The sequence below is a fragment of the Caenorhabditis remanei genome, chromosome I (genome assembly GCF_010183535.1).
Source record: "Caenorhabditis remanei strain PX506 chromosome I, whole genome shotgun sequence".
Taxonomy (NCBI): domain Eukaryota; kingdom Metazoa; phylum Nematoda; class Chromadorea; order Rhabditida; family Rhabditidae; genus Caenorhabditis; species Caenorhabditis remanei.
In genome coordinates, this window is record NC_071328.1 from 9,306,119 (window position 1) to 9,331,388 (window position 25,270).

A 25,270-nucleotide genomic window follows, 5' to 3' on the forward strand; every position below is an offset into this window, starting at 1 on the left:
ACATATTTGATACTTCATTTTTAGTATAGTAGGTTCTTTTTTATTTTTGTTTTGTTTTCTCCTATTTGTTTTTTTGGAAAAAATTGATCTTGTATATTTTTAATTCGATTCCCATCTAGTACGAAACTGTATGTTATATCTTTGAATATTCAGTTTCAGGTATTTTTCTTAAATTGTTTTCTCACTCCGACAGTTTCAGCTACAAAATGCATTAAACCCCGGCGTGATCACCTGAAATGATCCAACAGCACGGAATGAGTTTTCAAATGTCCGCCGATAAACAAAACAAAGCAGCAGTCACAAATCAAACGGTTCCAGTTATAAACGATTTCGATGAAAGGCATCGAAAGGTGAGCTGAACTAATTAATATATACGACGGCGAAATATGATTTTCAGCAAGGAATCGATGCAGCAAGAGTACTTGCTTCTCAGTACAGGAGTAGAATCACGGAGAACAAGGAAGCAAACCAGAGACAGGCAGCACGAGAGCTCAGCAGGTAAATGTGTTTAAAAATTTTTTTTTTTAAAGTAAAAACTAATGCCAATGATTCTTAGCCAATAAAATCTGACATGATTTTCACAGTCTCCTAATATTATTTAATTAATTCAGATATGTACGGAGTGAGCTTAAAGACGAACCTAACACCTTCAGTGAAGCATTTCTGAACGCCATTGACGGCCGGACAGACGGTGCATCTCAGAGTGCTGTATATAACTGTGTAAAATCCGGCAATGTTGATCAGAAGAAAGCAGGAATCTATCTTATTGTGTGTCTTGCTGAAACACATGCTGGAAATGTGATTCGATATGCCAACTATTTGCTGAAGATGTTGAATAGTGGAGGAATGGATGAAGAAGCAGTGAAACTAGCATCTAAGGCATTGGCTTTCTTGATTGCGGTATCATTTATTTGTTGCATACTTCCAATCATACTCTTTCTTTTAGACATGCAAATCCTACGCAGCAGAGTTAGTTGATCGGTGTCTAGATCATTGTCAAGAATGGCTTCTGACCACACCAAATGTTCCTCAGACTCCAAAAGCACATAATACGCTTGAGTTAGATGAGACACGACGTCTTGCTGCTGCTCATCTGTCCCGAGAACTCGCATTGGCTACTCCAACTGCGTTCTTTCTTCGTGTCAATCTTTTTTTCAAATACATTTTCAACGCAGTCAGAGACAAAAAGCCATCTGTTCGGATTGCAGCGATTGATGCATTACATGTTGTCTTAACAATTGTATCACAAAGAGAGGCTAAGAACAAGACAGAATGGTTCAAAGTGAGTTTAATTATACTAATTATTTTCATCATTAGTAGACGATATAAAGAGCACTGTTACATCTCAATTTCCAGGAATGTTTTCGTGAAGCTCTCACTTATCAATCGAACCAATCATCTGCCGATGCTAACGATCGATGGCATTCCACTGCTCTAATTCTCAACGAGCTACTTCGAATTTCGGATTCGAGATTCGAATTGATTCGATGTGAATCTTCTCAATTCATCAAAATGAAGTTTCTTAAGGAAGATGAAGAGGATGGAGTCGAGTGGCTTGTTCTGTCGAAGTAAGAATTTTTCAATGAGAAGTTATAATATATTTATTCTTCCAGACAGCCAGTCATTGTGGAGAGTGTCACATCTCGTAAATTAGTTGTGGAGAACTTCTCAAAGGTGAGTATTTCGAAATAGAAGTAATTAAAACAATCGTATGAATTTCAGATCCTTGAATGTGTTCGACAAATGATTCCTATCGTCAACAGAAGCCAGAAGAACTCAGCATATCTCAACACTGTCCTCATGCAGCTTCTTCCAAGAATTTGCGCATTCCCACAGTGTGATCGAGCCTTTCAAACTGTCGCATTTGACACATCATACAATGTGTACGATGGTTCATTGTTTAAAAAAGCTCATTATCTTTTTCAGTCTTCAAAAGAATGCCATTGCTGCTCCAGCTCTCGGAATGATGATGTTGTCGAATCCAGATGTACATTCATCACAAATCGAAAAAACCATCAACTTCATTTCGGGAGTAATCAAAAAGACAACAAACTCGGATTTCCTAGACAGTTACTTTACGTTCCTATTCCTCTTCGTCGATGCGTATCACGAAAAAGTGACCGTTCAGGTAGATTGTATTGTTGGAAATCATTATTTACCTTGTTTTTTGATGTTTCCAGATTAAAACAATAATCCCACAACTGATGGATATCACACTCTCTCGATCATTGGCCAACGTTCTCAAAATGATTATGATGAGGATTCCGAAACTCCGATTGAACGTCCAAGACGGTGTGATGGCATCAGTCTACCTGACACTCACAGGATGCATCATTCCACCGAAATCAGAGCCAACTGGACGCCCTCCCTGTCCTAAAGCAATTCTTCAGGTTTTTTGAATAAGGTTTTCAACATTCAGTTGACGATATTCGATTTAGAAAGCGGAAAATGATCCGAAGGAATTGCAACGTATCGTTCTTGCTGTCGATGTACTCGGAGAGTTCTATTTCTCAAGAGGAGCGTTACAGAGAATCATGCAATATGTTGCTGATGTGAGTACCTATCACCAAAATTCCTAGATCCTGCGAAATTCGTACCTTATTTTAAATGTTTTTAGTATTATCTGACAGCGGATAATGTGGAAATTCGTCTTGCCGCAGTATCATCATGTTGTGAAATGGTGGTTCCGTTTGTTGGAGTTTACAAAAAAGTAACGACCGACAAGAGGAACAGTCTACTTCAAACGATCTATGGAGTTCTTCGTGCTGTATGTTCAGTTATTGTTAACGATCCAGGTGACTAAAATTATAGTTTTTCTATTCAATCATGTAATTCCAGACGTTCGTGTTAGAATGCAAGTAATCAGCTGTTTCGGTCAAATGCCACGCCCATTTCTTGCTCATTTGGCTCAACCAGAAATGCTCGAAGTTCAGTTCATGGCACTTCACGATGAGAAGCTTGAAATGCAACAAGCATGTGTAACACTTCTTGGTCGCCTCGCAGAACTCAATCCAGCTCTAGTTCTTCCCCGTCTTCGATTGATGCTTTTAGAGACATTGAGTCAGATGATGCAAAGTGGCCAAGCTCGATTGGAACAACATTCAGCCAAAATGATTGCACAGTTGGCTAAACAAAGTCCAAAGTTTATGAGACCTTACGTTGGATCATTAATGATTGCCATGATTCCCAAAATGAGAAATGATCAAAAGGTAAGCAATTGTAATGAATACTTTTTTGAGAATAATTTTTATTCATCATGAGTTACAAACAAGATAAAAACAATGCTGAATATAACTAGGCCGGTGCAGCATCGGCTATTCTCTTCAACTCATCTGCCGATAAATCTCCAAGTTTTTCATAACCTCCATCTCCGCCTTCTCCACCTTCTACACCATTAGCGTTTGCCCCGGCTTTAGAAATCTGAAAGATTAAGGGAAAGTTTATATGAACCAGGAAGAATGGCATAATCAATTAATTAGCTATTCCCGAAATTTTTGAATACCTTTGAAATTTTTGACGGTTCTCTCATTGTTCCCATCATTGTACTTCCAATGATTGCTGTATTTAGACACGACTTTTGTGCCACTTTTGATTTTTCTATATCCAACGTCTGTGTCTTCTGCTCACTCTTTGCGCTTTTCTTTTTGGCAGTTTCCCCAGATGACTTCTTTTTTCCTTTTTTTCTATCAGATCCTTTCTTCTTAGCATCCATCGTTGCTGATGTTACTACTAGCTGTGGTGGTTCCAGATTCTCTTTTCTCGTAATTTTTTCTTCAGTTGACTTCTTCACTCGTTCGGGATTCCCATTGTCTTTTGAGCCTTTCTCGGCCGTGAGGTTTTCCCGACTGTTCGTAGATGAAAATGATTTTCCGTCATTTGAAGTTTTGCCAGCAGACGATTTTTTCTTCGAGCAACCAGATACGTGAATCATGATGAAAATTATAAGAAAAATGCCACCGAATACATAACTGAGCATCTAGAACAATAAATAAGAAAGAATTTAGAAAACAGACTTACTTCAACTTTGAAATTGATAATACGAAATTGTTAGATTTTGAAGATAAGAAATGATCGCTATATCTACTCATCAATTGGAACTTTTTCTAATTGTTAGTCAACTTATTAGACCACGTGCTTACTTACAGTTTCAAATACTTATTTTACAGTATGCTGAAGTGACAGCTCAAGTTCTCAATGCCATCAGTGAGATTTCTGTTATTGGTGGAGCTGAAATTGTGAAGAATTTGAAACCTTTGTTCGAGAAACTGACACATATGATCAACGATTCGAGTAGTCTTCACAAAAGAGAGGTAATATCTCATTGTTACAAAGAGCTCTAAGCACTTTTAAAAATTCAGGCCGCTCTTCGTGCAATTGGTGGAATATGTCGATCCACAGCTTATGTCGTTGACCCTTATCGCGACTATCCAACCCTTTTAGACGATCTCCTTCGAATTTTGAAAACAGTGATGTCGAATACAATGCGTCGGGAAGCTATCAAAACGCTTGGAATCCTTGGAGCGATTGATCCATATACTCATAAAGTGTTCACTGGTTCAGTGCAAAGTTCGACTGCAAGGACTACCGCTTTGTCTCTTCCAATTACTGAAACGGATTCGAAAGATCCACGACAAGACATCATTCATTGGTTCAACTATGAGAAATGTACATTAGAAGAGTTTTATCCAGCAATCACGATTGCCAATTTGATGTTGATGATGCAAGATGAAGATTCTCAAAGTTATGCGGAAATCGCCCAAGCAATTGTCACCATCTTCCGAAGTTTGGGTGATATGGCTCCGTTATATACAGAACAAGTCGTTCCAAGACTCATAGAAGTTTGTCGTCGAGCAACAGAATCATCGAATCGTGCCAATTTAAGAGAGTTCTTCCTTCAACAATTGGCAATTTTTGTGGCTATAATTAAGAAACATGCAGCGCCATACATGCCAGCAATTTTCACAATTATTGCGGATGCCTGGAAGGAAGATATATCAGTGAAGATGGTTGTTATTCAAGTGCTCACAGAAATGGGAACAGCTATTGGAAATGATTTTAGCAAGTATACTGGAGAGCTGATACCATATCTTCTGACTGTTCTTCAAACAGATAAAACGAAAGAACGAGTTTTAACTGTGAAAGTGATGGAATCAATCCGACCTCTTACGTACTGCATTGTTCAACATCTCCATCTTGTTCTTCCGCCACTTCTAATCATTCTTGATGATGTTTCTCTGAAATTATCTATCCGACAAACTGCACTTGATACAGTACTCCATATGACACAACAAGTTGATGTATCTGCTTATGCTCCACGGATGATGCAAAGTTGGCATCACAATATCTCAACTGCTGAAATGAGAGATAAATTGATCCTTCTGCTTATTGAAATCATTAAACAACTTGGAAAATTCTTCGATATTTTCAAGCGAGGCGTTGATCAAAAGTTACGAGATTTTAATCTGGACAAAAGTGTTCACTACGAACAATATAGAAAACTGGCTCAACGAGCACAGATGTCTCGCGATGTCATAACATCATCTGTTTTTGCTGGTTCGAATGGAAATCTCCAATCAGCACAGGCTGCGATACGTGGACAAGCCAGTAATGTTTATCTGAATAATGATTTACATGAGAGACTGATGAATGGATCAATTGATTCGGGAGCTAGTCGACAGGATAACAGAGATGATTACTACCGATATGGACTAGAAGAGAAAAGTAACTGATTTCACCTTTTTAACGATTCTAACGCATTAAAAGTTCCAGAAGAGGTTCCAAAAGTAGCTCCAACAACTGCTCGACCAACAAGTGAACTCGTAACTGTCCAGATTTCGAAGCAACGACTGAATAAAGATCTTCTGATTTCCCAGTGGAGAAATGAGCATTTGACATCAAAGGACGAATGGTTGCAGTGGCTGATGAAGATTCGGATAGGATTTCTGAAGGTAGGTCATGATCGCTGGCAGTTTCTGATTTTAATGTTTTTTAGAGTGGAAGTTCTCCATCTCTCCGTGCTGCTTCTTCTCTTGGGGATCAACATCCACATTTAGCTCGTGACTTGTTCCCTGCTGCATTCATGTCCGTCTGGACAGAACTTGATTCAGAAGTACAAAAAGATCTTACTTCTTGTCTGCTGCGCGCTATCAGTACAGGAATTCCCGAACTAATTCAGACTATTTTGAATCTTGCTGAGTTCATGGATCACTCTGAAAAAGGACCACTTCCAATCACTCACGACGTTCTCGGAATGTGGGCGGAGCAAACCAAAGCTTTCGCAAAGGCATGTAGATACAAAGAGATGAGTGTGCTCAAAAATTCGGAGCCAGCAATGACTACATTCGGAAGGAAAATCAAACTGCAGCCAAACGATTGTCAGAGTCTTATCACGTAAGTTCGAGTGCCTGGTTGAAATCAGAATTCAAGAATTACAATTTTTAGATATGCAAATAAGTTAAACGTGCAAGAAGAAGCGGCTGGTGTTGTTCGGTATGCTGAGAGAAATGAAATGAATTTCCAAATGAGAGGTCGTTGGTACGAGAAGCTGAACGAGTGGGAAAAGGCTCTTGATGCTTATGAACTCGAAGAGAAACAAAAACATTCTACTGCGAACCTCCAGAATTTCCATAAAGACGAAGAGTTAACACCAGAGAAAGCTGCAGCTGCCGAAGAGGCGAGAATGCACGAAATGAGATGTTTAGAAGCATTGGCACGATGGGATGAATTAAATCATAAGTCGGAAGTTTGGGCAGATCAAAGAACGAAACGAAACGATTCGATAAGGGATGAAATCAATAAGAAGCAGTTGGATCATAAAATGGCGGTTATTGCTGCACGAGGAGCTTGGGCCGTTGGTATGGAAGAAAATAACTAATGTCTCCCAACTTAATTAATGAACTCTCACGTTTTCAGACAACTGGGAGCGTATGGCAGATTATGTATCGGTGATATCTGAAAACACACAAGATGGCGCCATGCTAAGAGCAGTTGTTGCTGTGCACAAGTATGTTCAATGATTTTCTCAATCACTTCAAGTTAACTATTTTCAGTGACGAAAATATGAAAGCAATGGGATTGATTGAAAAAGTTCGTGAGATGATCGACAGTGAACTGACAGCAATGGCGAATGAAAGCTACGAGAGAGCTTATATTCCAATGGTATCTGTGCAGCAAATGGCAGAACTGGAGGAAGCTATCGAGTATAAGGTAGGTCTGCTTTCTCCTTTATCAAACAAAACTCTGAAAATTGTAAGTGAAGCAATTCATTCAACTCTAATTTCTTTATTTACTATAAAATTACAATACGACTAAAAATGTTGGAGTTCAAAAATGAAGTTTGCGGTCGATTGCGATTGTCTTCTCTTCTTATGTCGTATACATTTTCTATTCAATCAGTCACTACGCAGGGTACTGTGCAGCAATTGACTTGATGACTTTTCCTTTCGGATTAGTGATGATCAAAGATGCTCCCTCAGCCCCTTTTTCAATGAATACACGTCTTCCATCCACACAACGAAGCATGTAGACGATTTCTCCATTGGTACGATTGATCACAACAAGTCTTCCTTTGTCTTTCAACTGGTAGACATTTTTGACATCACCATGTTTGATTTCGAGATCCGGAGCTACGACGCTGTAATAATATTTGCGTTTTTAATTTCAAAATTTCTCCTATATTCTGACCTGCACAAAGCACTTTTCACAATTGAAACGCATGATCCAATGCTTCTGGTGCTGCGAACACTGTCACGCTCCGAAACCATTGGAGATACGGGAGCCGTCGAACTTGCTGTTGAACTAGCCGATGTAGAAGTATAGGAAGCAGGAGTGGGAGCACGGTAACAACGAGATTGTTTGGGTCCACGATGACGACGAGAAGACGAATTACCGGACGACATTCGATCGATCGATTGTTTTCTCGCTTAAACGGTTTATTTCAAGAATTAATTGAAGAGTACGATACTTTAAAAATCGAAAAGAACAAATTTGGGTTTTTAGGTTTGTAGGCTATTAAAGTGGAACGCGTGAATAATGTTTCAGTCGTATCCGGTTTAGTGAGTATATGAAATATATTTGTTTGCTTTTAAATTTAAAGAAGTGATAGATATTTTTTCAGACACGCCCAGAACGTCGTCCGAGAATCGCACTTCTCTGGAGTCGACGTCTTCAAGGATGTCGCCAAAACGTCGAACAATGGCAGCGACTTATTATGCTTCGTGGTCTCGTTCTTTCTCCACAGGAGATGCATCCGCTTCGTGTTAAATTCTCATCAATGTGCCGTAAACAAGGAAAACATTCAATGTCAAGAGCAGTACTTCGTGATCTTCTCTCGCTACCGGCTGATACTGATTTGATGTGTGCCAAGGCTCCATATGACAAGCCTCTTCTTGTTTTGGCTCTTGCAAAGCAACTTTATAACGATGAGCAGAAGGATGCAGCTATTCGCGCACTTGAAGAATTGGCAAACCACTGGAACAAACGAGTCAATCCAATTCCACTCCCAACTGGTAAGGAAATGGTACCTCCTTCGACGAAAGAACCGGCTAGAATTTGCGCAAAAGTTTTGTTAAAACTTGGTGAATGGACTGAGTTGAAGGCAAAGAATTTGAGTGTAACGGTAAGAATCTAGTTATGAATTCACAGATTTCGAAAGATAGTTTACAGCCTACTGGAGAATTGTCATTCGTTCGTCAACAAGTTTCACCACAATACAGAACAAAAGATCATCGAACACCTGAAACTATTGCATTTGATAATACCATCAACTATTACAAGCAAGCTGCGAGATACGATCCGGATTGGCATAAAGTCTGGCATAAACTTGCATCCACTCATTTCTATGCCGTCTGTAGAGAACGACAACAAACGAGGTGAGTTCGAAATCGCTTATGTAATTCACACATAACGTTTCATACTTCTCAGAATCGTCCAACAACGCGATAACACGCCGAGTGCAAAGAGATCTCAAAAGAGAGATCCAATTATCAAAGCAGCTTCACCTCCACCGCCTCCTCCTCTACCGTCTCAAAAGTCACCACAACCTGCAGCATTCCATTCAACAAATGGAGAAACTCTTTCTGGTTAGTCGAAATTTCGAATGAAAGAAATCGTCTGAATACCGAAAAGCATCTAACCTCGGTGTAAAGTATTTACAGATTGTCCTGTTCCTCCACCACTTGGATCACTTATCGGTCTTGGACCAATGCCTTCTCACCTTCTCTCATCTGCATCACCATCTCAATCACAACAATTCCATCACGCATCTCCTTTGACTTTCTCACCTGGAAACTCCGCTTATTTGGAACATGCAGCGGATGCTATCAAGTGCTTCGCTAAAGCTCTCACGTCTTCTCCTGGTTCACGTCTTGAAGACACACTTCGAATGATGCAGTTGTGGTTTGAATTCGGAGAGAACGATGGTGTTTACACGGCACTTAATGACTCTGTCTTTGATCTTCCTATTACCACTTGGCTCGAAGCCGTTCCCCAATTAATGGCTCGTCTCGATTCTTCACAAGAAAATCGAAGTGTTTCGTTGGTGCTTCGTGTACTTACCGAAATTTCAAAACACCACCCACACGCTATCATCTATGCGTTGACGGTTGCATCAAGAAGTTCCGATGAGCATCGTAGTAAGAATGCACACTTCGTATTGATTAAAATGATGGAATATCATTCGAAATTAGTTCATGAGGCAAGATTAGTCACCGAAGAACTTGTAAGATGTGCTATTCTATGGCATGAGCAATGGCACGATGCCCTCGATGATGCGAGTCGTGTATACTTCCACGTATGTTTTATGTTTTTTGATTACCTTTATAGAAGCCAAACTTTTGAAAAAGTGTGGTTTCACAACCATATTTTCAATCTTGAAATTTCGTTATACCCTTCAAAAAGTTTATTGCTTCTCTTTTGCAATGAAATTACTCAGAGACGCGTACAGGACAACAACGTAGCAGCAATGTTCGACGCTTTGAGAAATATGAATGAAATGATGCAAAAAGGAGCACCAACGACGATGAAAGAGCACAGTTTCCAACAGACATACAGTACAGATCTCAAGGAAGCCGGACAATATGTGCAAGCATTCGAGAGCAGTGGGAATGTGAAGGATCTCAATCAAGCATGGGAAATCTATTGCTCGGTGAGTCTCACTAATAATCAGAAGCTTTAGGCTTCCGTAGTAAAATTGATACATCTTATCAGTAATCTCTCAATTTCACTTATCAGTTTCGAATTCAATAATATTTTTCAGGTGTTCAAAAAGCTCCGTGATCAACTTGCCACTTTGAACTCGTTAGATTTAGTTTATGTCTCTCCCAATTTGGTCAGTGCGAAAGATCTCGAACTTGTAGTTCCTGGAACATATGATCCATTTGCGCCGATTGTTTCAATTCAGAGTTTCAGCTCGAAGATGAGTGTAAGTTTCTAAATGAATCGTATTTGAATATTTCTAAATTGTATTTTGTAGGTTATTACAAGTAAACAACGTCCACGTAAGATGGTGATCCGTGGTTCCAATGGACTCGACTATCAGTTCTTACTCAAAGGACATGAGGATCCACGTCAAGATGAGCGAGTAATGCAATTGTTTGGTTTGGTTAACACACTTCTCGCTAATAATGGGGAAACTTGCCGAAGAAATTTGACTATTCAGGTAAGCATGACAATTTCCGAAACGCTTTCACGTCTTCATTTACAGCGTTATTCGATTGTTGCCTTGAGTAAAGATTCTGGATTGATTGGTTGGGTTCCGAATTGTGACACACTTCACACTCTTGTCAAAGAATATCGTGAGAAGAAAGCGAAGATTCCACTTTCCATAGAGCATAAAACGCTTCAAAAACTGTCTGCTGATACAGAACATTTAACAGCAATGCAGAAGCTTCAATTATTCGAAAATGCTTTAAGTGTGACAACAGGAGAAGATCTTCGACAAGTCTTATGGTTGAAGAGTCCAAGTTCTGAAGTTTGGTTTGATAGAAGAACCAATTACACGAGATCCGTGGCTTGTATGTCGATGGTTGGATATATTTTGGGTCTTGGAGATAGGTAAGAGATTTAGAAAACTATAAAGATGTCAGCAAAAGAATAATTTCAGACATCCTTCCAACCTTATGCTCGATCGTTTAACCGGAAAAATTGTGCACATCGATTTCGGAGACTGTTTCGAAGTGGCAATGCTCCGTGAGAAGTTCCCAGAAAGAGTGCCGTTCCGTTTGACCAGAATGCTCATTAATGTTAGTTTCCAGTAGAAAAATAACTGAACGAAAATAAATATTTTAGGCAATGGAAGTTACTGGACTCGATGGAGTTTACAACTACACAGCTGAAAGAGTTCTCAAGATGTTACGAACAAATCAAGAATCACTCTTAGCTGTTTTGGAAGCATTTGTATATGATCCAGTTATCAATTGGCGTCTTGTTGAAGGAATGAAGAAAGATCCGAAGACGAAGAAAGAAACGACAGTACGAGGAGGCACGATTCTACCGTCTACAAGCACAACTGATTCGATCATGGACACGATTAAAAGAAAGCTAGAAGGTAAGAACGCAGACAAAAAATGTATTATTGTTGAAAATACGCACAGTGAAGTGAACAAGTTCTATTATTTCAGGAACCGAATTCAGCCATATCGATGGATCAAATCCAAATGAAGCTGTTTCAGTTAGCGAACAAGTCGCATTGCTCACGGAACAAGCAACTTCCTCTATTAATTTGTGTCAAAGTTATATTGGATGGTGTCCATTTTGGTAGCTCAATATTTTCAAACTAAATAGTTTATTTTTCTTTGTAGATTTCTATTTTCTTCTGTATTTGTCTCTTTTGTTTATTTCCTTCTTCTAACATTACGAAATTTCTCGTAATTTTATATTGATGTTTTCCAGTCAGCTGTTACTAAACCACTTCTTTCCTATCAAACATTCCAAAATCTACTGTATGTCCAGTCTCTTATATTGCTCAAGTTTCAGAACTCCTTCCCCCTTTTTTTAGTATGCGCCATGACTTGTTCTCTTTTTATACTCGGAATTTCCAGGTTTTGTTCTCTTTTTATTTCACCAGCCAACTTTCTACCTTCCATTCACTTGTTTCCCTTTTAAAGCAATAATTTTCTTATGATTTTCATTTTTCATGTTTAGGAACACTCGTATTGTACATACCAAACTTTGTTTAGCTAGGAAAACCAAAACAAAAAATAGTTTTTTGAGTCTTTTTTGAATTGTGTTTTGAAGGTTCTTCAAGCCTTTCTTGTACTTTTCTCCTCTGTTCGTTTTTAGATAATGAGGTAAACTTTTTCAGACAATATGCGCCGGTCTAGGATTCAGATAAAACCAAATGTTGCGAAGGCAGCTAAACAATCGGCTCCGCTCGTCGCAACTCCAGCTCCAGTTGTCACTGATGCAGTTGAAACCATACCAGAAACTGTAGTGACTTCAGAAGTGCCGATAGAAATGGAAGACGTTGTGATCAATCAGAATTCTTCTCCGGAAAATCAAGATGCACCTTCAGAATCTATGAAGTCCCTTCATGTTGATGTTGCAAAGAGTGATCAAAATCATCATGTTCACTTCACAGATGACGTGATTGACAATGAACAGATCAGAAGAGAACAAACCGGTGAAGTAAAAGGGAATCAGAATAACGTTTCGTTGTTGTGAGTACTTTACTGTTCTTGTTTCAGAATATTAACTTGAATTCCAGATCTCCGACTTCTCAGTTTGCTTCTCCTCATCCACCAGCTCGTCTGACTCCACGTTCTCGTAATGTTTCTATGTGTGAAGATGAGGCGATTCTCCAACCAAAGCCACCACGCGAGAAGAAACGTTTCACTGGAAAAGAGGAACTGGATACAAAAACATGGAAAATGTCTGATTTGACCCGTTGGAACCCGAAGAACGAGAGAACAAACTTCAAACGAGAACGGCGCTCTTCAACCAGTTCTACGATTATAACCAAGTCAGAAATCGGTGATTTTGATGCTCCATCGCCACGTATTAATGCACCACAAGTGAAAATTGGAGCTGATGGAAGACTTGTTATCGACGAGACAAGTTTGGTGGTTCAATCTGCACAAATAAATCATGAATCAGTTTGGGAAACCGTCGAAGAAGGCAGGATGGGCAGCAATATAACATCAATGTCATTCAGAAACAGGATTTCCCGAAAACCAAATCTGTGGTCCGAAAGGGAGACTGATCTCTTCTATGGTTAGTTGGTTTGAAATATTTTACTATATGATCCTCTTAAAATATATATGACAAAATTATTCCGTAATCACATATTTTCAGAAGTACTACAATGCACAGGGACAGATTTTGGGTTGATGCATCACTATCTTTCTACTAGGTCTCGTTCAGAATTGAAAGCTAAATATAATCGAGAGGAGAAACAAAATTGGGGGAGAATACTCAAAGCGACCAGTCAACCAGTACGTCTTGATGGGCAACTTGAAGTTCGAATTGCTAAACTTATGGCTGAAATCGAGGAAGAAGTTCAAGAGAAGAAGGCAAAGCATGAGTATGAAAAATCAGAAGAGCGGAGAGTTAGAGAACAAAATCGACTCCAAAAGGCAAATGAACGGCATGAGGAGAAAATTAGGAGGATGCAAGCTAAGGAACTGATTAGACAGGCGAGAGAATTGGAGAAAGATGCTCGAAATGCTCAGAAGTTGAGTCAGCAGCTGAATGAGAAAGCAGAAAAAGAAGCAAGAGCAAGAGAACGATCGGAGACAAGACAACTTGAAAAACAAGAAAGAATGGATGTGAAGAAGTTAGCACTGGAAGCTAAAAAATGTGCAATTGAAGCAAAGAAGATCATCAAGGAGAAAAGAAAGTCGGACACCAGTTCTAATAAAGAACCTAAAATACGGGTATGAAAAAAGAAGAAACGAGTGAAAAGAATTAGTTTTTTCAGGCTGAATCACATAATTTGGAGCGAGAAGCTGAACGAATTATTCGTCGGATGATTTTAGAATCTCAACGGGAAGAAAGACGTGCTGCTCAATTGGAAAGGAATAAATTAGGAAATAAAAAAGATTCGGAAGCAGGCCCCTCATCTTCAACACCTGTAACTCCAGCTCTTTCAAATGATGTAGATCCAAATGCATCTAATGCTGACATTGGAATGACGACATCGGAAGAATCATCATCGACAGAAACAAGTAGTGATGAAGACGCAGTTAACAATAAAATTGCAAGAAGAGAAAAAGAAAGAATGAAGGAAGCTAAAAGAAAGTCAGAACCAAGAAAAACAACCATCGAACATAAGCCAATTTATGTGAATACTATGGGTTCGTTCATTCGAATTCGAAACATTTAGTTTCAAGTTTGTTTTCAGATGCAAAATATGCTCAACAACCTGTCAAACAAGCTGTCGAAATGGCATTAAAAGCAAAAGGAACATTGTTTGATAGTGCTGATGAAGATGATGGTTAGTAATGTAATATCTTCTGAATCTATACAGTTTTTATTTCAGAAATTCCCCCAGTAGAGCACATGGATACATCCACATCTGCTGCTCAGAACACTCCTACTGTTCAAGATGATTCTGCTCCAGGACCTGCACCACCTGTCATGAAAGATATTGAAAAAGTAAATGAAACTGAAAAAGAAGTAGAAGAAGAAGAACCAGTTCCTCAGGCAGTAACAGATGTCGTTGAAGAAGTTATTAGGGCTAGAAGCAAGACTCCAGTGGCTACGAATTCAGAAGAAAGTCAAGAAGTCAAGAAAAATGAAGATAAAAAGAGGGATTCTGAACGTATGAATTCTGAAGAGCCGCCGGCAAAAATGGCAAGAGTTGAAGTCGATTCGGATGATATTGTTATTGATGTAGTTGGAGAAGTAGACGCTTCTGGAGGTAACATTGAAATTATTCGTATCTAATCGTTATTCTTCTTATTTTTAGACAATAACGTTATGGAAATAGATGATGAAGTTATTGACGTTGTTACTGTCGATCCCGCCCCTGTAGTTCTTGATGAAGGTATGATTTTAGTGAAGGAAATTGTTTAAATTTCCAGGACCAAAAAAGGATGTAGTTGTTTCAGAATCCAGTATTTCAACTTCTGAACCATGTACTTCAACTGCTCCTATCCCATCTACCTCATCATTGTCTGCATCAGAACCAGCTCCAAAACCTTCTAAAAAATCAACTGCTTTGCCAAGAAGAACAGTCAAGAAACCTGTTACCTGGGCAAAGAAAAAATGAAATTAATTCTGTGAATTTTTATCTGCTTTCATGAATATTCTTGTTCTACCCTCTAGTTTTGTCCCCATTCCTTCCCCGTACTTCTATTCTCGTCTCTGTTCTAGTATCAATTCACTTTTACGGGTTCTCTGCATGGAACACCTTTCCTTCACTCTATAATTTGATGATTTTCTGAAAACTTTAAAATTCTACTGCTTTCCGTTTCTTTTTCTCTGATGACTCCCCCTTCTGTTGATTTTCCTTTACAACTGCCTGGATGCACCTTTTTTAAACACTTGTCCATTTTTCAAATCGGATTTTATTCGATAATTGATTAATAGTTTTGGTTTTTAAGATGTTAATTTTATGTTCCATTTAATGAAGTCAATAAAGTCGATTTTAATGTAAATGAAATCTGAATTTACATATTTGCATGCCACTCGTGTTGGTCATTCGCTTCGAACATTCAATCGACTCTTTCCCCCAAAAAATGAGACGTTTCTTTCTAACTCTTCTTCTTTTTGCCATTTCTGAGAGTTGTTTCCAAGTTCGAAGATTTAATGGTAGCTAGTCTTTCTCTCGATTCAAATTCAAATCGTGTTTTCAGAATGTGGATGTGTTGACTATAAATCATTATCTCGTGCTCACATTGCTCAATTAAATCCACAATTATCGAAGGATATTTCCAATGGAAACCTGACGAATCCTATTTTTATTTATGAGAATTGTAGTTATATTCATATGGAATGTGATCCAGAAAGTGGTGAAACAAGGCAATTATTGAGAACAAATTGGCCTGAAAATCAGATTATTTATGTTAGTTTTATAATCGAAAGACGGCTATTTCGACTATAATTTCAGTTCATTTTATAATTTTCAGACAGTCAATATGAATCAGTTTCCACGTACTTCCGCACTCTGGTTCAATGTGAAATGTGATCAAAAAACACACGAATGGAAGTATTCGGAAGTGGATAATGATAGAGAGATTGTAACTGAATCTGTTATTTGTCTTTCGATTTGATACTGTATTGTTCGATAAAAATGTTTCTTCATCTGTACGGATTGAAAAGGAAAAGTACAGTATACTACGTTTCAGTTTCTTTTCTTTTTATGAGTGTGGTTGAACAAATCAATTTTCCATTTTCAATTAAATAAATAAATAAATATTTCATTGAGGTTATATTTCAAAATCAATGATTCCCATAGGCATAGGCATATTGCTCTTCCAACCCGTAAATTATAAATCAATCCATCGGTACATACAGGTTGTCCGTAAGCTATGAATCAATGTGAATTTTCACGTAATTAGTGAATAGACTGTTTGAGCAGCTGATGAATAGATAGATCTTCAAAGGTTCTCATTATCCACAAAACAACGTCGTTTGCTCCATTATTCTATTCAACGATTCCTTATTGAGTTTTTGTTTTATTTTGTGGATTTCTATCGATTCCTTCCAATTTTTCACGTTTTCTCCCTGAATCTATTCATTTCCAAATTTAATTCCAGATCAACTTTCGCCCCTCAACCTTAAAATGTCCAGACAATCCTACGCTTCCGTTGTCTTCTTTTCCACACTTTTCGCATCGGTTTGCAGCAATGCACCGATTGCGCCAAAGTGTCCGGAATCGAAGATAATCAGTCAGGAACTGATTATTAAACGGAAGAGTGTAGATGTTGAGAAGGATGGGAAAAAGAAGGAGAAAAAGGATGAATTCATCCACAAGGGAACATACGTCGAGAGAAAGGTTAGTTTAAAAGCAGATACTCAATTTGAATCTTGCACAAAAGCACTACTCCATCTACAGTAATCTCTCTCCTTCCAGCTCGACGCCGAAATCGAATCATATTCGAATTCGGATCACCACGAGTCGCTCAAAAAGGCAGAGAAAATGTTCCGATACTGCCTGAATCAATACATCTCAGATGTAAAGATTTGGATGACTGGGTCATTCGCAGCAGGAGTGGACACTTTCAAATCTGACCTGGACTTCACCATCAAGACATCAAGATGGCCGGAAGAGAGCAGTTTCCAGAAGTTGATGAAGATCAAAGGATTTTTCATCGGAAACTCTCTCTTCAAAACTGGAAGAGTCGTCAGAGCAAGAGTAAGAACGAAACTAAATAATATGGAAATTAATCATTTTTCTTTCCAGACACCCGTGTTGAAGTTGGTCCACCTGGAAACGGATGTAGAGATTGATGTCACAATGGACAATGAAGATTCGAAGAGGAATACACAACTTCTCAGTTGGTATTCTCAGAGTAAGTGCCTTCTTTACACACACTAATTAGTAAAACTTTTCAATTTTCCTGTAGAAATCCCTATGATTTTTTGTTCAAAAACATTTAAAAATTTAAATTATTTTCAGTGGACAACCGTTTCTCGAAGTTGTGCAGAGCGATCAAAGGATGGGCATCGGAGTCTGGTATCGAGGGAGCAAAAAATGGAAGACTCAACAGTTTTTCCATTTGTTTGATGTTAATTCAATACCTTCAAAGTGAGTTTTTTTTTTGATTTTCAAGAAATAATCTTGTTCTTTCAGCACTCAACATCCTCCCGAACATTCAAGAGTTCTTCCCAGAACTGAATGGCCCAATTGAGATTGAAGATGACAACTACGGGAGACGGGATATGAAGAAGGAAATCCAAGAAAGAGGATACAAATTTGAAGAAAATGAGAGAAGTTTGTCTGATCTCTACTTTGGATTTCTGAAGTTTTATGCAGAGTTCAAGTGAGTTTTCACCTTTATAATTTGTTCGAATATCTTTTCTTAACTTTTAAAATTTTCAGCTTCGACAAGTCGTGGATCTCGGTGAAAAATGGGAAAATAATGGAAAAAAGATTCGACGAAACCGAGAAGCCACTGGATGGACTTCCAGATTCTCACCATTTCATTGTAGTCGAAGATCCATTTCTAACGACTCCGAGAAACTGTGGAGGATCTGTCCAAGGCTCGTGTTTCGTCGAAAGAATCCAATTGGAATTCAAAATTGCTGCGGATCGAATTCTGAAAAAGAAGACGCTGTTCGGAGGATATCCCAGTTCGTGGAGAACTCGATTGGACAATGAAGGGAGGAAGACGGACAAAAGGATCAAGGTATTCGAGAAGGAACGAATGGATTTCAACTTGAAATTGTCAGAAGAAGTGGAACAGCCCTGGGGAAGGGATTATGACGGGCCCGAATGGCATGAAACCAGGGTAGATCCACAAAACTTCTGGGATTTGGATCGACGGCCGATGATAACTTACGAAGAATCTCTTCCATGGCCAGTTTATGTTCCGAATATGTATTGTCGGGTTGACTTTGTTTGATTACATTACCTTACTTGTTTTAGCTTTATATCCCTCATCAATAAAAATATTCGTAAAGTTTATGAATACTGTTTTGAGATTTTCTTTTTTTCAGGTCGTCTTCTCAAACAATGTTTGGAAGAGAAAAGTGAACAAGTCTCAATGAAATGAGAATTAGGTGCCAGCATAGTTTATTTCGATGTTTTGAACAGGAAAGTTATGAAACGTTAACACATGTGATGAGGGCGATAGAAGTTTGAAATGAAGATCCGGCAGGAGGAAAAAGCCAATTTCAACATTTATGATATCAAGGAAAAAGAGATGAGATGAGAGATGAATGATTCTGATATCTAAACAAGAACTTCTGCCGAAATTGTTGGAACTGGATTTGAGATCGAATCGTTATCGTACTCCACCTGCTCAGGCTCGTCAATGTTTCCGTTGCTCAATTCCTGATTATTGTTCTCAGCAACTGGCTCCGAAACCTCCACGTTTCCATTAGTTCCACCTGTAACTTGAAGTTTGTATTCTTTATGCTTTCGAAACATTTTTCAGTTTTATCAAGACTGTCTCAACTCACTTTTTTCGACGACTCTCTCATCTGGTTCCTTTGTTTCGTCGGCCTGAAGATTCTTCGGAATCTCGGCATGTCCTCCATTCTCCTCAATCTTCTTCTCTTCTTCACTCTCCTGAATCTCAGTTGGCCTCTCTTCTTCCTTCACTTCTTCTGCCTTATCATTTTCAATGGAAACTGGTTCAGTCTCATTCCGCAATTTGACTTCATCATTCTTCACTTCTTCCCTTTCGTCTTCGTCTTCCTCTTCTTCGTCCTCCTCTTTTTCATCTTCATCGTCAGAATCATCATCTTCCTCCGAAGTCTCCAATATCTCCAATGCGACCTCTCGATCTTCCAATTCATCATCACTTTCATGATCGCTTTCATCTTCTTGAACTTCACAAGTCGATTCAATCTTCTCAGACTTCTGAATCTTCGTGGGTGGTGACCCAATTGTTTGATTTGAAGTTCTCTTCCGTCCGGAGACGAAATCTGTAAATGAGTTTTCATTGTTTCAAAAGTTCAGATATTAAAGTAGAAAAATAAAATGTAATTTCAATAATTGACTAACCGATAGCTCCTCTCAATGGATGAGTTCCATCTGGTACGGATAGGAATGCTCCCATAGTTCTGCAAAAATCATTTTTTAAATAAATGATTCAGTTATGACGAACGAAAAGGGAGAGATATGAACACAGAGTATACGAAACCTCATGGAAAATTTTCGAAAAACAACGGAAATGATAAGTTCATATTTTAAAGTAACGAGATCGCAAAGCAAGCAGTTATAATAAGGAATGAGTATCTGAATAGTTTTAAAGCTGTGAAAAAGCTTTTTCGAACAAAAAAATCTAAAAATGTAAAGAAATGAAGGTTTTAGGATTATATTATGAGAAATGGGTGAGTGAGAGAGTTAGAGAAATAGAGAAACATACAAATCGAAACGAAAAAAATAAGAGAGAGTATAACCTTCAAAATAGTAGATCTGATAGTGAGAAGAACACGAAAAGAAGAAATAAATGCAAAGAAAAAGGGAACGAAGTGAAATCACGAGGACGGGGAGAGCCATGGGAAAGAGAAAAAAGGAGAGAAAAACATAAAGCAAACAATTGAGAGAATGGACAATGATGATGGCAAAGTGAGGGTCATTTTCACAACTTTTATGAATCATAAACCATTAGGGAAAAGAAGAGATACGGTAGGATTGGATGCTGTTATTCAATTGAGAATTCTTCGAATTGTTGCTCGAGTTTTCTTGTAAGATTCGGAGGGAATATAATCTGAAATAATGGATTAGCAGAATGTATTTTGGTGAGAGAATAGCTTACAGTTGGTTTTCCACTGTTATTTTCAACGAGCATTTTCTTGCGATCAAACTGTAATATTCCATCATTATCCATAGTGCAAACTGCCTTGAACATATCAAAATTCTCTTTTGAAAGTTTCCGACGAAGGAACTAAAAATTCATATTTTCAGCTTGTTTTCTATCAGAAACTCGCCGACCTTTCTATATAAATAATCACCATTAATATAAGTATCTAAATTGAATGGAATTCTCTCTTTTGTTCTTGCTTCTTCCTCTCGAATCATTTTCAATTCTTGCCATTTCTTTGCATTTTCATCAAATTCAAAGTATTCATCAACTGCTGTTCCTAGGAATTTTGGCATCATTTGAATGAGATTCATCAAAACAAAACGTTGGGATCGTGATATATCAATCATAAATTTGTCTCTATAAGCCCTCATTGTCTCCAAAACTGACACGAATCCATCTTTGAATTTACAGTATTTCTTATTACGGGGAAGCCCGTCAATTGAGAAACTTTCTTCGATATCATTGATTATTAGGTTATGAGATCTCACAGTTAATACAATCAGATCACAGAATAAAAGACAAGTTTTGAATTTCTCTCTCATCAAATAATCCACTGGATTATTAGAGAAGAAGTCGAGGAGTCCTTTTCTAGTGGAACACGCTTCCTGAAAAAATGGAATCTCAGTATCACACAAACGTCTGTTTCTCACCTCAATTTGATCTCTATTTTTCATTGAATAAACATAATCATTGATTTCTTTGAGTTCCTCAGTAATATTTCTATCAATAATGTCTTTATAGATTCTCTGAAGATCCTCATTTGTCTCCATCAGAAATTCTTTTTGTGGACAATGACCGTATGACCGATACAAGTTTTGTTGTCCATTTCTAAGCTCATCGTATCCAGTTTCAAAGAAACAATAGCAGTGAGCAGCGTGTTGAAGCCCTGAAAATTGAAATTTCTCTACATTCCACAAATCAGAAATAACTCACATCCTTCATTATGTTTCTCCAAATTTCGTTCGAGCGAAGTTCTCAAATCTCGTTTGTATTCAAAAAACTTAAAATATATTTAAATTGTATCTACAATTCGTTAAATGTTCCTACATCTTCAAAAGTTTCCTCTGGTGTTGGATAAGATAACTTCTCCAAAATATCATCCAAAGACTCAGGAGTATTTATTTCTGCATCTCCATCGCCTCCATATAGAAGGATACTTTGTTGAAGTCTTTTTTGAAGAATCCCTTCTGAAAAGAGTATTATTATTGAATGAACTCAGATTAGGTTCACTCACTAAACTCCGGTTTTGTTGCTTTTGGAATAGCATATGATCTTGAAATTTTCGGTGGTGGAGTAGATGCTTCTTGATCTAATTGATCGAATGGAGGAGTTGCAGTTGAAGTTGATGGACCAGAAAGATATGAAGACTCAAGTGGTGCAGATGATGGAATTGAACTGATTGGTTTCGGTGGTTTATTCGAATTCTTCTTCTTGTTTTTCTGCAATCAAAACTGTCAATTATATCATTTACAACTTCGAAAATTTCGATACAAAATAATTTTCGCCCAACATATTTTTCTATATTCTTTTTTGATTTCGAACTGCAGCAACCACCTTTCAGTCTACTTTTCTCTTTTTCAATCTCGACTGGTCAGCTATAAATCACTTCACACTCGATCCTACGGATAGAAATAAGAAAAGAAAAAGTAGAAAAACGTTTTTAGCCTACACTTTAAAAAGGAGTTTTTGTAGTGGATCTCGTTCACATGTCAAAATGAAATGAAGGCTCTCTCGAACACAAAAATACTTCTTATGAAAGTAATTGCGAAGATAGAAAACCCTTCGCCGGGGAGATGGTGATGCGGTTCAAAAAATTCAAGAAGTGTTCATTATAAAGCATCTTTAGATAAATCGAGCCCGCGGGAGATTTTGTAAGCTCTTTTTACAGAAATGATTCATTTTTTTGTCAATCTCAATTGTGTAAACTTACACGTGTCATTATATTCCTCTTGTTGCTAGATGTTGACTAGTGAGAGGAAGATGAAATGAGACATCAAATCATTGGACGGTGAGCGAAAGTTGAATTATAAAGACAAAGTTGAAAGAAGAGAGAAAAGGTTCGTTGACAGCTTGGTGGTACCAAACGTATAAATTGAATAGAAGGAGAGTTCTTGGCTGGTGCCGCTTGAAAATTAGGAATACGTTGAGAACAGAAAAGAGAGCTAAGAGGCGCCAAAAACAAGAGGAGTGTTGAAGACGGAGAGATTTAGAGAATCGAAAAAAAGATTGAGAGAGGACAAAGAGAAAAAAAGAAAAAAGATACTGGGATGGAGGTCGGACGTAGAGGACGAATGTTCTTTTGGAAGAGATGGACACGACGGATAGAAAAAAGAGAGGAAAGAGATATATGGAAAGAATGAAGAGAGAAAAGAATTAGAGATTATGAGTATTGAATAGAGAAGAATTGAGTCAAGACATAGACTGAAAATGATTAATAGAGAAATGGAGATTCAGAGATGAAGAAGGCATCGGAATTGATTGATATTGGGTACCGAAAGGGGTCAGAGGGGCTAGATCGAAGAGCTTTTTCAGAGAGAATCTGAAGTAATGATGGAACATTTGTTTAATTTTTGAGTCTCGCTAAATACAGAAGAACAACATCATTCAACTTCTGAAACAGCTTCATGATGGAGAGGAGACCTACGGCAGCAGGTTCCATAGATTGAAGTTTGTCATTGGTCTAGAGGTGATTCTTCGCTTAAAAAAACAAAACTACTTCATATAATGGGAGCACCTTTATTGGAGACAGTAAGAATAGAAAGAAATGAATTAGGCTATTCCTTCTTTTCGTCTTCCTTCTTATCATCTTCTTTCTTATCATCCTCCTTCTTCTCATCGTCTTTCTTGTCGTCCTTCTTATCGTCGTCTTTTTTCTCGTCCTCCTTCTTTTCGTCATCCTTCTTATCACCGTCCTTCTTGTCTCGCTTCGACTTTTTGGACTTGTTAGACTTTTTAGATTTCTTGGACTTTTCCTTCTTTTCATCTTTTTTCTCCTCCTTCTTATCGTCCTTTTTCTCCTCGTCCTTCTTCTCCTCATCCTTCTTTTCACTTTTCTTCTCGGATTTCTTCTCGGACTTCTTATCTCCATCCTTCTTCTCATCCTCCTTCTTTTCATCCTTCTTGCCTTCCTCCTTCTTATCATCGTCCTTCTTCTCTTCCTCCTTCTTTTCATCCTTTTTCTCTTCATCCTTCTTCTCCTCCTCCTTTTTCTCTCCTTCCTTCTTCTCACTCTTCTTATCACCATCCTTCTTCTCTCCCTCTGCTGCAGCTGCAGCATCTGCTGGCGGTGCTGCCGGAGCCTCTGGAGCTGGAGGAATGGGAGCAGGTGGTGGTGGTGACATCTTTGATGCTGGCTTTGGTGGTCTGCGTAATCATATTTCATTTGAAAAAACTATCTCCTTTCCAGAAACTTACGGTGACTTCTTCTTTCCACCGCATCCAACTAAAACAGCGAGTGGGCCGACAAGCAGCAAAGTTAGGTGCAAGTAGTCGATCGGGTTCATCGTGATTTCGTCGATTTGTCGAGTTAATACGATGTTTTTGTATCGAGTACAAAAGTTCGAACTGAAGCGTTTTCCTCGATTCCCCACCTTTTATTCGGCCCATCTTATCATTGCTCTAGATCTGATTGTTGATATTTAGGGTAGTGGGGGCTCACGTTACTTCAGTTTATAGAAATAGTTTAGCTGCTTTCTAATTCGTAGTTACATTCATTTTCTTTTTTTTCGTAAGAAACCTTTATGGTAAAAACCCTCGATTAAAGAAAAGTGTAGACTTACTAAAAAACTTATCTTCAGAACTAGAAAAAAGGAAAAATGAGAAAAAATGCTAACCCTCATTTCTTCTAGAATTCTAATACAATAAGTATTCATTTCCTGTCATTAATGTACAAGAGTTCAACTTTGTTGTGCTCCCGGGCCGAAATCCTCGTATCCATCATCCATTTTTGTCTTCTTATCGTCTTCTTTCACAATCACATCCATTCCACTCGGCTCATTCGGCTAGAAAAACAACTTATTTTAAGTATAATCCTTATTTGGAATTTACCTTATTCGCATCGTCTTCAGCTCTTTTTTCCTTTTTCGGTTGATCTTTCGGCTGTTCTTTCGGAATTTCTTTCACTATTTCCTTCTTTTCCTTCTTCTTCTCCATCCCAACCGTTTCCTCTTTCGCCTTCTTGTTATCCGAAATTTTGTCTTTCTCGTCCCGTTTTCTCTCCTTTTCGTTTTCTTTCTGATCGGTTGAAGTCTGAGATTTCGACATAGTCAACGTCGAACTTTTCTTCTTGGCTGTCGTTTTCGACGTCTTCGTCTTTTTTTCAGCACCATCTTTTTTCGTGTTCTTACTCTTACTATTAGTTGTCGTCATTCTTCTTTTTTCGCTTCAATGAATCGAAAATCCGAATTTGTTTCATTTTTTTTATGAGTTATCTCACATCTGAAACTCACCTTTTCAATTCGTGGAGCAGAAAGATTTTTCTTTAATTGAGAAGATATGTACACTGATTGAAAAGTAACAATAAGCTTCTAGAAACAGTACCGTCATATTTCAAGCCGGGCAATTAATCGTGGATTTTCACGTAATTAAGAAAACTTAAAGTCTAGGCAAGGCCACGGGTAAATGATTAAGAGACAATCTCTGACTGGATGGAGCATAGGCCACCAGGCCATGTTACACATGCACCAAGTTGATCCGTTCCGGTTGATTTTGTGATATGTTAGTACCCTAGGAATTCTAAGAATTTTATACCATACCAGATTAGGCTCCGCCCCCTTTGACCTACCGAAACAATCGATTGAAGTTGAAAAATGAAAATTTTTCTTTCGAAAGATAGGATCAAAATCTCTTCAGAA

General features: G+C 38.2%; 8 protein-coding genes across 8 annotated transcripts; 4 read left to right on the top strand and 4 right to left on the bottom strand.

Moving 5' to 3' along the window:
- Positions 1 to 266: 266 nt before the first annotated feature.
- GCK72_001930 (uncharacterized protein) lies at positions 267 to 11,758 on the top strand (the record flags this gene model as incomplete). Its single annotated transcript, XM_053723187.1, has 30 exons — positions 267 to 350; positions 398 to 498; positions 612 to 900; positions 947 to 1,282; positions 1,357 to 1,568; positions 1,614 to 1,674; positions 1,723 to 1,883; positions 1,927 to 2,128; positions 2,181 to 2,390; positions 2,439 to 2,552; positions 2,618 to 2,795; positions 2,839 to 3,209; positions 4,167 to 4,310; positions 4,359 to 5,721; positions 5,770 to 5,948; positions 5,993 to 6,390; positions 6,442 to 6,854; positions 6,913 to 7,003; positions 7,050 to 7,206; positions 8,117 to 8,617; positions 8,665 to 8,870; positions 8,923 to 9,080; positions 9,156 to 9,790; positions 9,944 to 10,144; positions 10,256 to 10,420; positions 10,472 to 10,657; positions 10,703 to 11,052; positions 11,102 to 11,240; positions 11,287 to 11,545; positions 11,619 to 11,758. 30 exons carry the CDS (start codon positions 267 to 269, stop codon positions 11,756 to 11,758), a joined length of 8,004 nt encoding a protein of 2,667 aa, XP_053591832.1.
- GCK72_001931 (uncharacterized protein) lies at positions 3,295 to 3,931 on the bottom strand (the record flags this gene model as incomplete). Its single annotated transcript, XM_053723188.1, has 2 exons — positions 3,295 to 3,420; positions 3,503 to 3,931. 2 exons carry the CDS (start codon positions 3,929 to 3,931, stop codon positions 3,295 to 3,297), a joined length of 555 nt encoding a protein of 184 aa, XP_053591833.1.
- On the bottom strand, positions 7,399 to 7,898 carry GCK72_001932 (uncharacterized protein; the record flags this gene model as incomplete). Its single annotated transcript, XM_053723189.1, has 2 exons — positions 7,399 to 7,633; positions 7,684 to 7,898. 2 exons carry the CDS (start codon positions 7,896 to 7,898, stop codon positions 7,399 to 7,401), a joined length of 450 nt encoding a protein of 149 aa, XP_053591834.1.
- Positions 11,759 to 12,306: 548 nt separating the features above from the next.
- Positions 12,307 to 15,208, top strand: GCK72_001933 (uncharacterized protein; the record flags this gene model as incomplete). The annotated part of the gene is made up of 8 exons (XM_053723190.1): positions 12,307 to 12,656; positions 12,704 to 13,209; positions 13,291 to 13,871; positions 13,916 to 14,291; positions 14,339 to 14,431; positions 14,477 to 14,857; positions 14,906 to 14,983; positions 15,048 to 15,208. The coding sequence occupies 8 exons, from the start codon at positions 12,307 to 12,309 to the stop codon at positions 15,206 to 15,208; spliced, it is 2,526 nt and encodes an 841-aa protein (XP_053591835.1).
- Positions 15,209 to 15,677: 469 nt separating this feature from the next.
- On the top strand, positions 15,678 to 16,211 carry GCK72_001934 (uncharacterized protein; the record flags this gene model as incomplete). Its single annotated transcript, XM_053723191.1, has 3 exons — positions 15,678 to 15,750; positions 15,795 to 16,003; positions 16,068 to 16,211. 3 exons carry the CDS (start codon positions 15,678 to 15,680, stop codon positions 16,209 to 16,211), a joined length of 426 nt encoding a protein of 141 aa, XP_053591836.1.
- A 512-nt stretch (positions 16,212 to 16,723) lies between these two features.
- GCK72_001935 (uncharacterized protein) lies at positions 16,724 to 18,506 on the top strand (the record flags this gene model as incomplete). Its single annotated transcript, XM_053723192.1, has 6 exons — positions 16,724 to 16,936; positions 17,015 to 17,296; positions 17,345 to 17,453; positions 17,561 to 17,689; positions 17,735 to 17,924; positions 17,984 to 18,506. The coding sequence occupies 6 exons, from the start codon at positions 16,724 to 16,726 to the stop codon at positions 18,504 to 18,506; spliced, it is 1,446 nt and encodes a 481-aa protein (XP_053591837.1).
- Positions 18,507 to 20,255: 1,749 nt separating this feature from the next.
- On the bottom strand, positions 20,256 to 21,929 carry GCK72_001936 (uncharacterized protein; the record flags this gene model as incomplete). Its single annotated transcript, XM_053723193.1, has 8 exons — positions 20,256 to 20,321; positions 20,370 to 20,498; positions 20,546 to 21,022; positions 21,068 to 21,303; positions 21,351 to 21,417; positions 21,465 to 21,604; positions 21,652 to 21,856; positions 21,909 to 21,929. The coding sequence occupies 8 exons, from the start codon at positions 21,927 to 21,929 to the stop codon at positions 20,256 to 20,258; spliced, it is 1,341 nt and encodes a 446-aa protein (XP_053591838.1).
- Positions 21,930 to 24,313: 2,384 nt separating this feature from the next.
- On the bottom strand, positions 24,314 to 24,785 carry GCK72_001937 (uncharacterized protein; the record flags this gene model as incomplete). The annotated part of the gene is made up of 2 exons (XM_003114537.2): positions 24,314 to 24,418; positions 24,465 to 24,785. The coding sequence occupies 2 exons, from the start codon at positions 24,783 to 24,785 to the stop codon at positions 24,314 to 24,316; spliced, it is 426 nt and encodes a 141-aa protein (XP_003114585.1).
- Between the last annotated feature and the right edge of the window lie 485 nt (positions 24,786 to 25,270).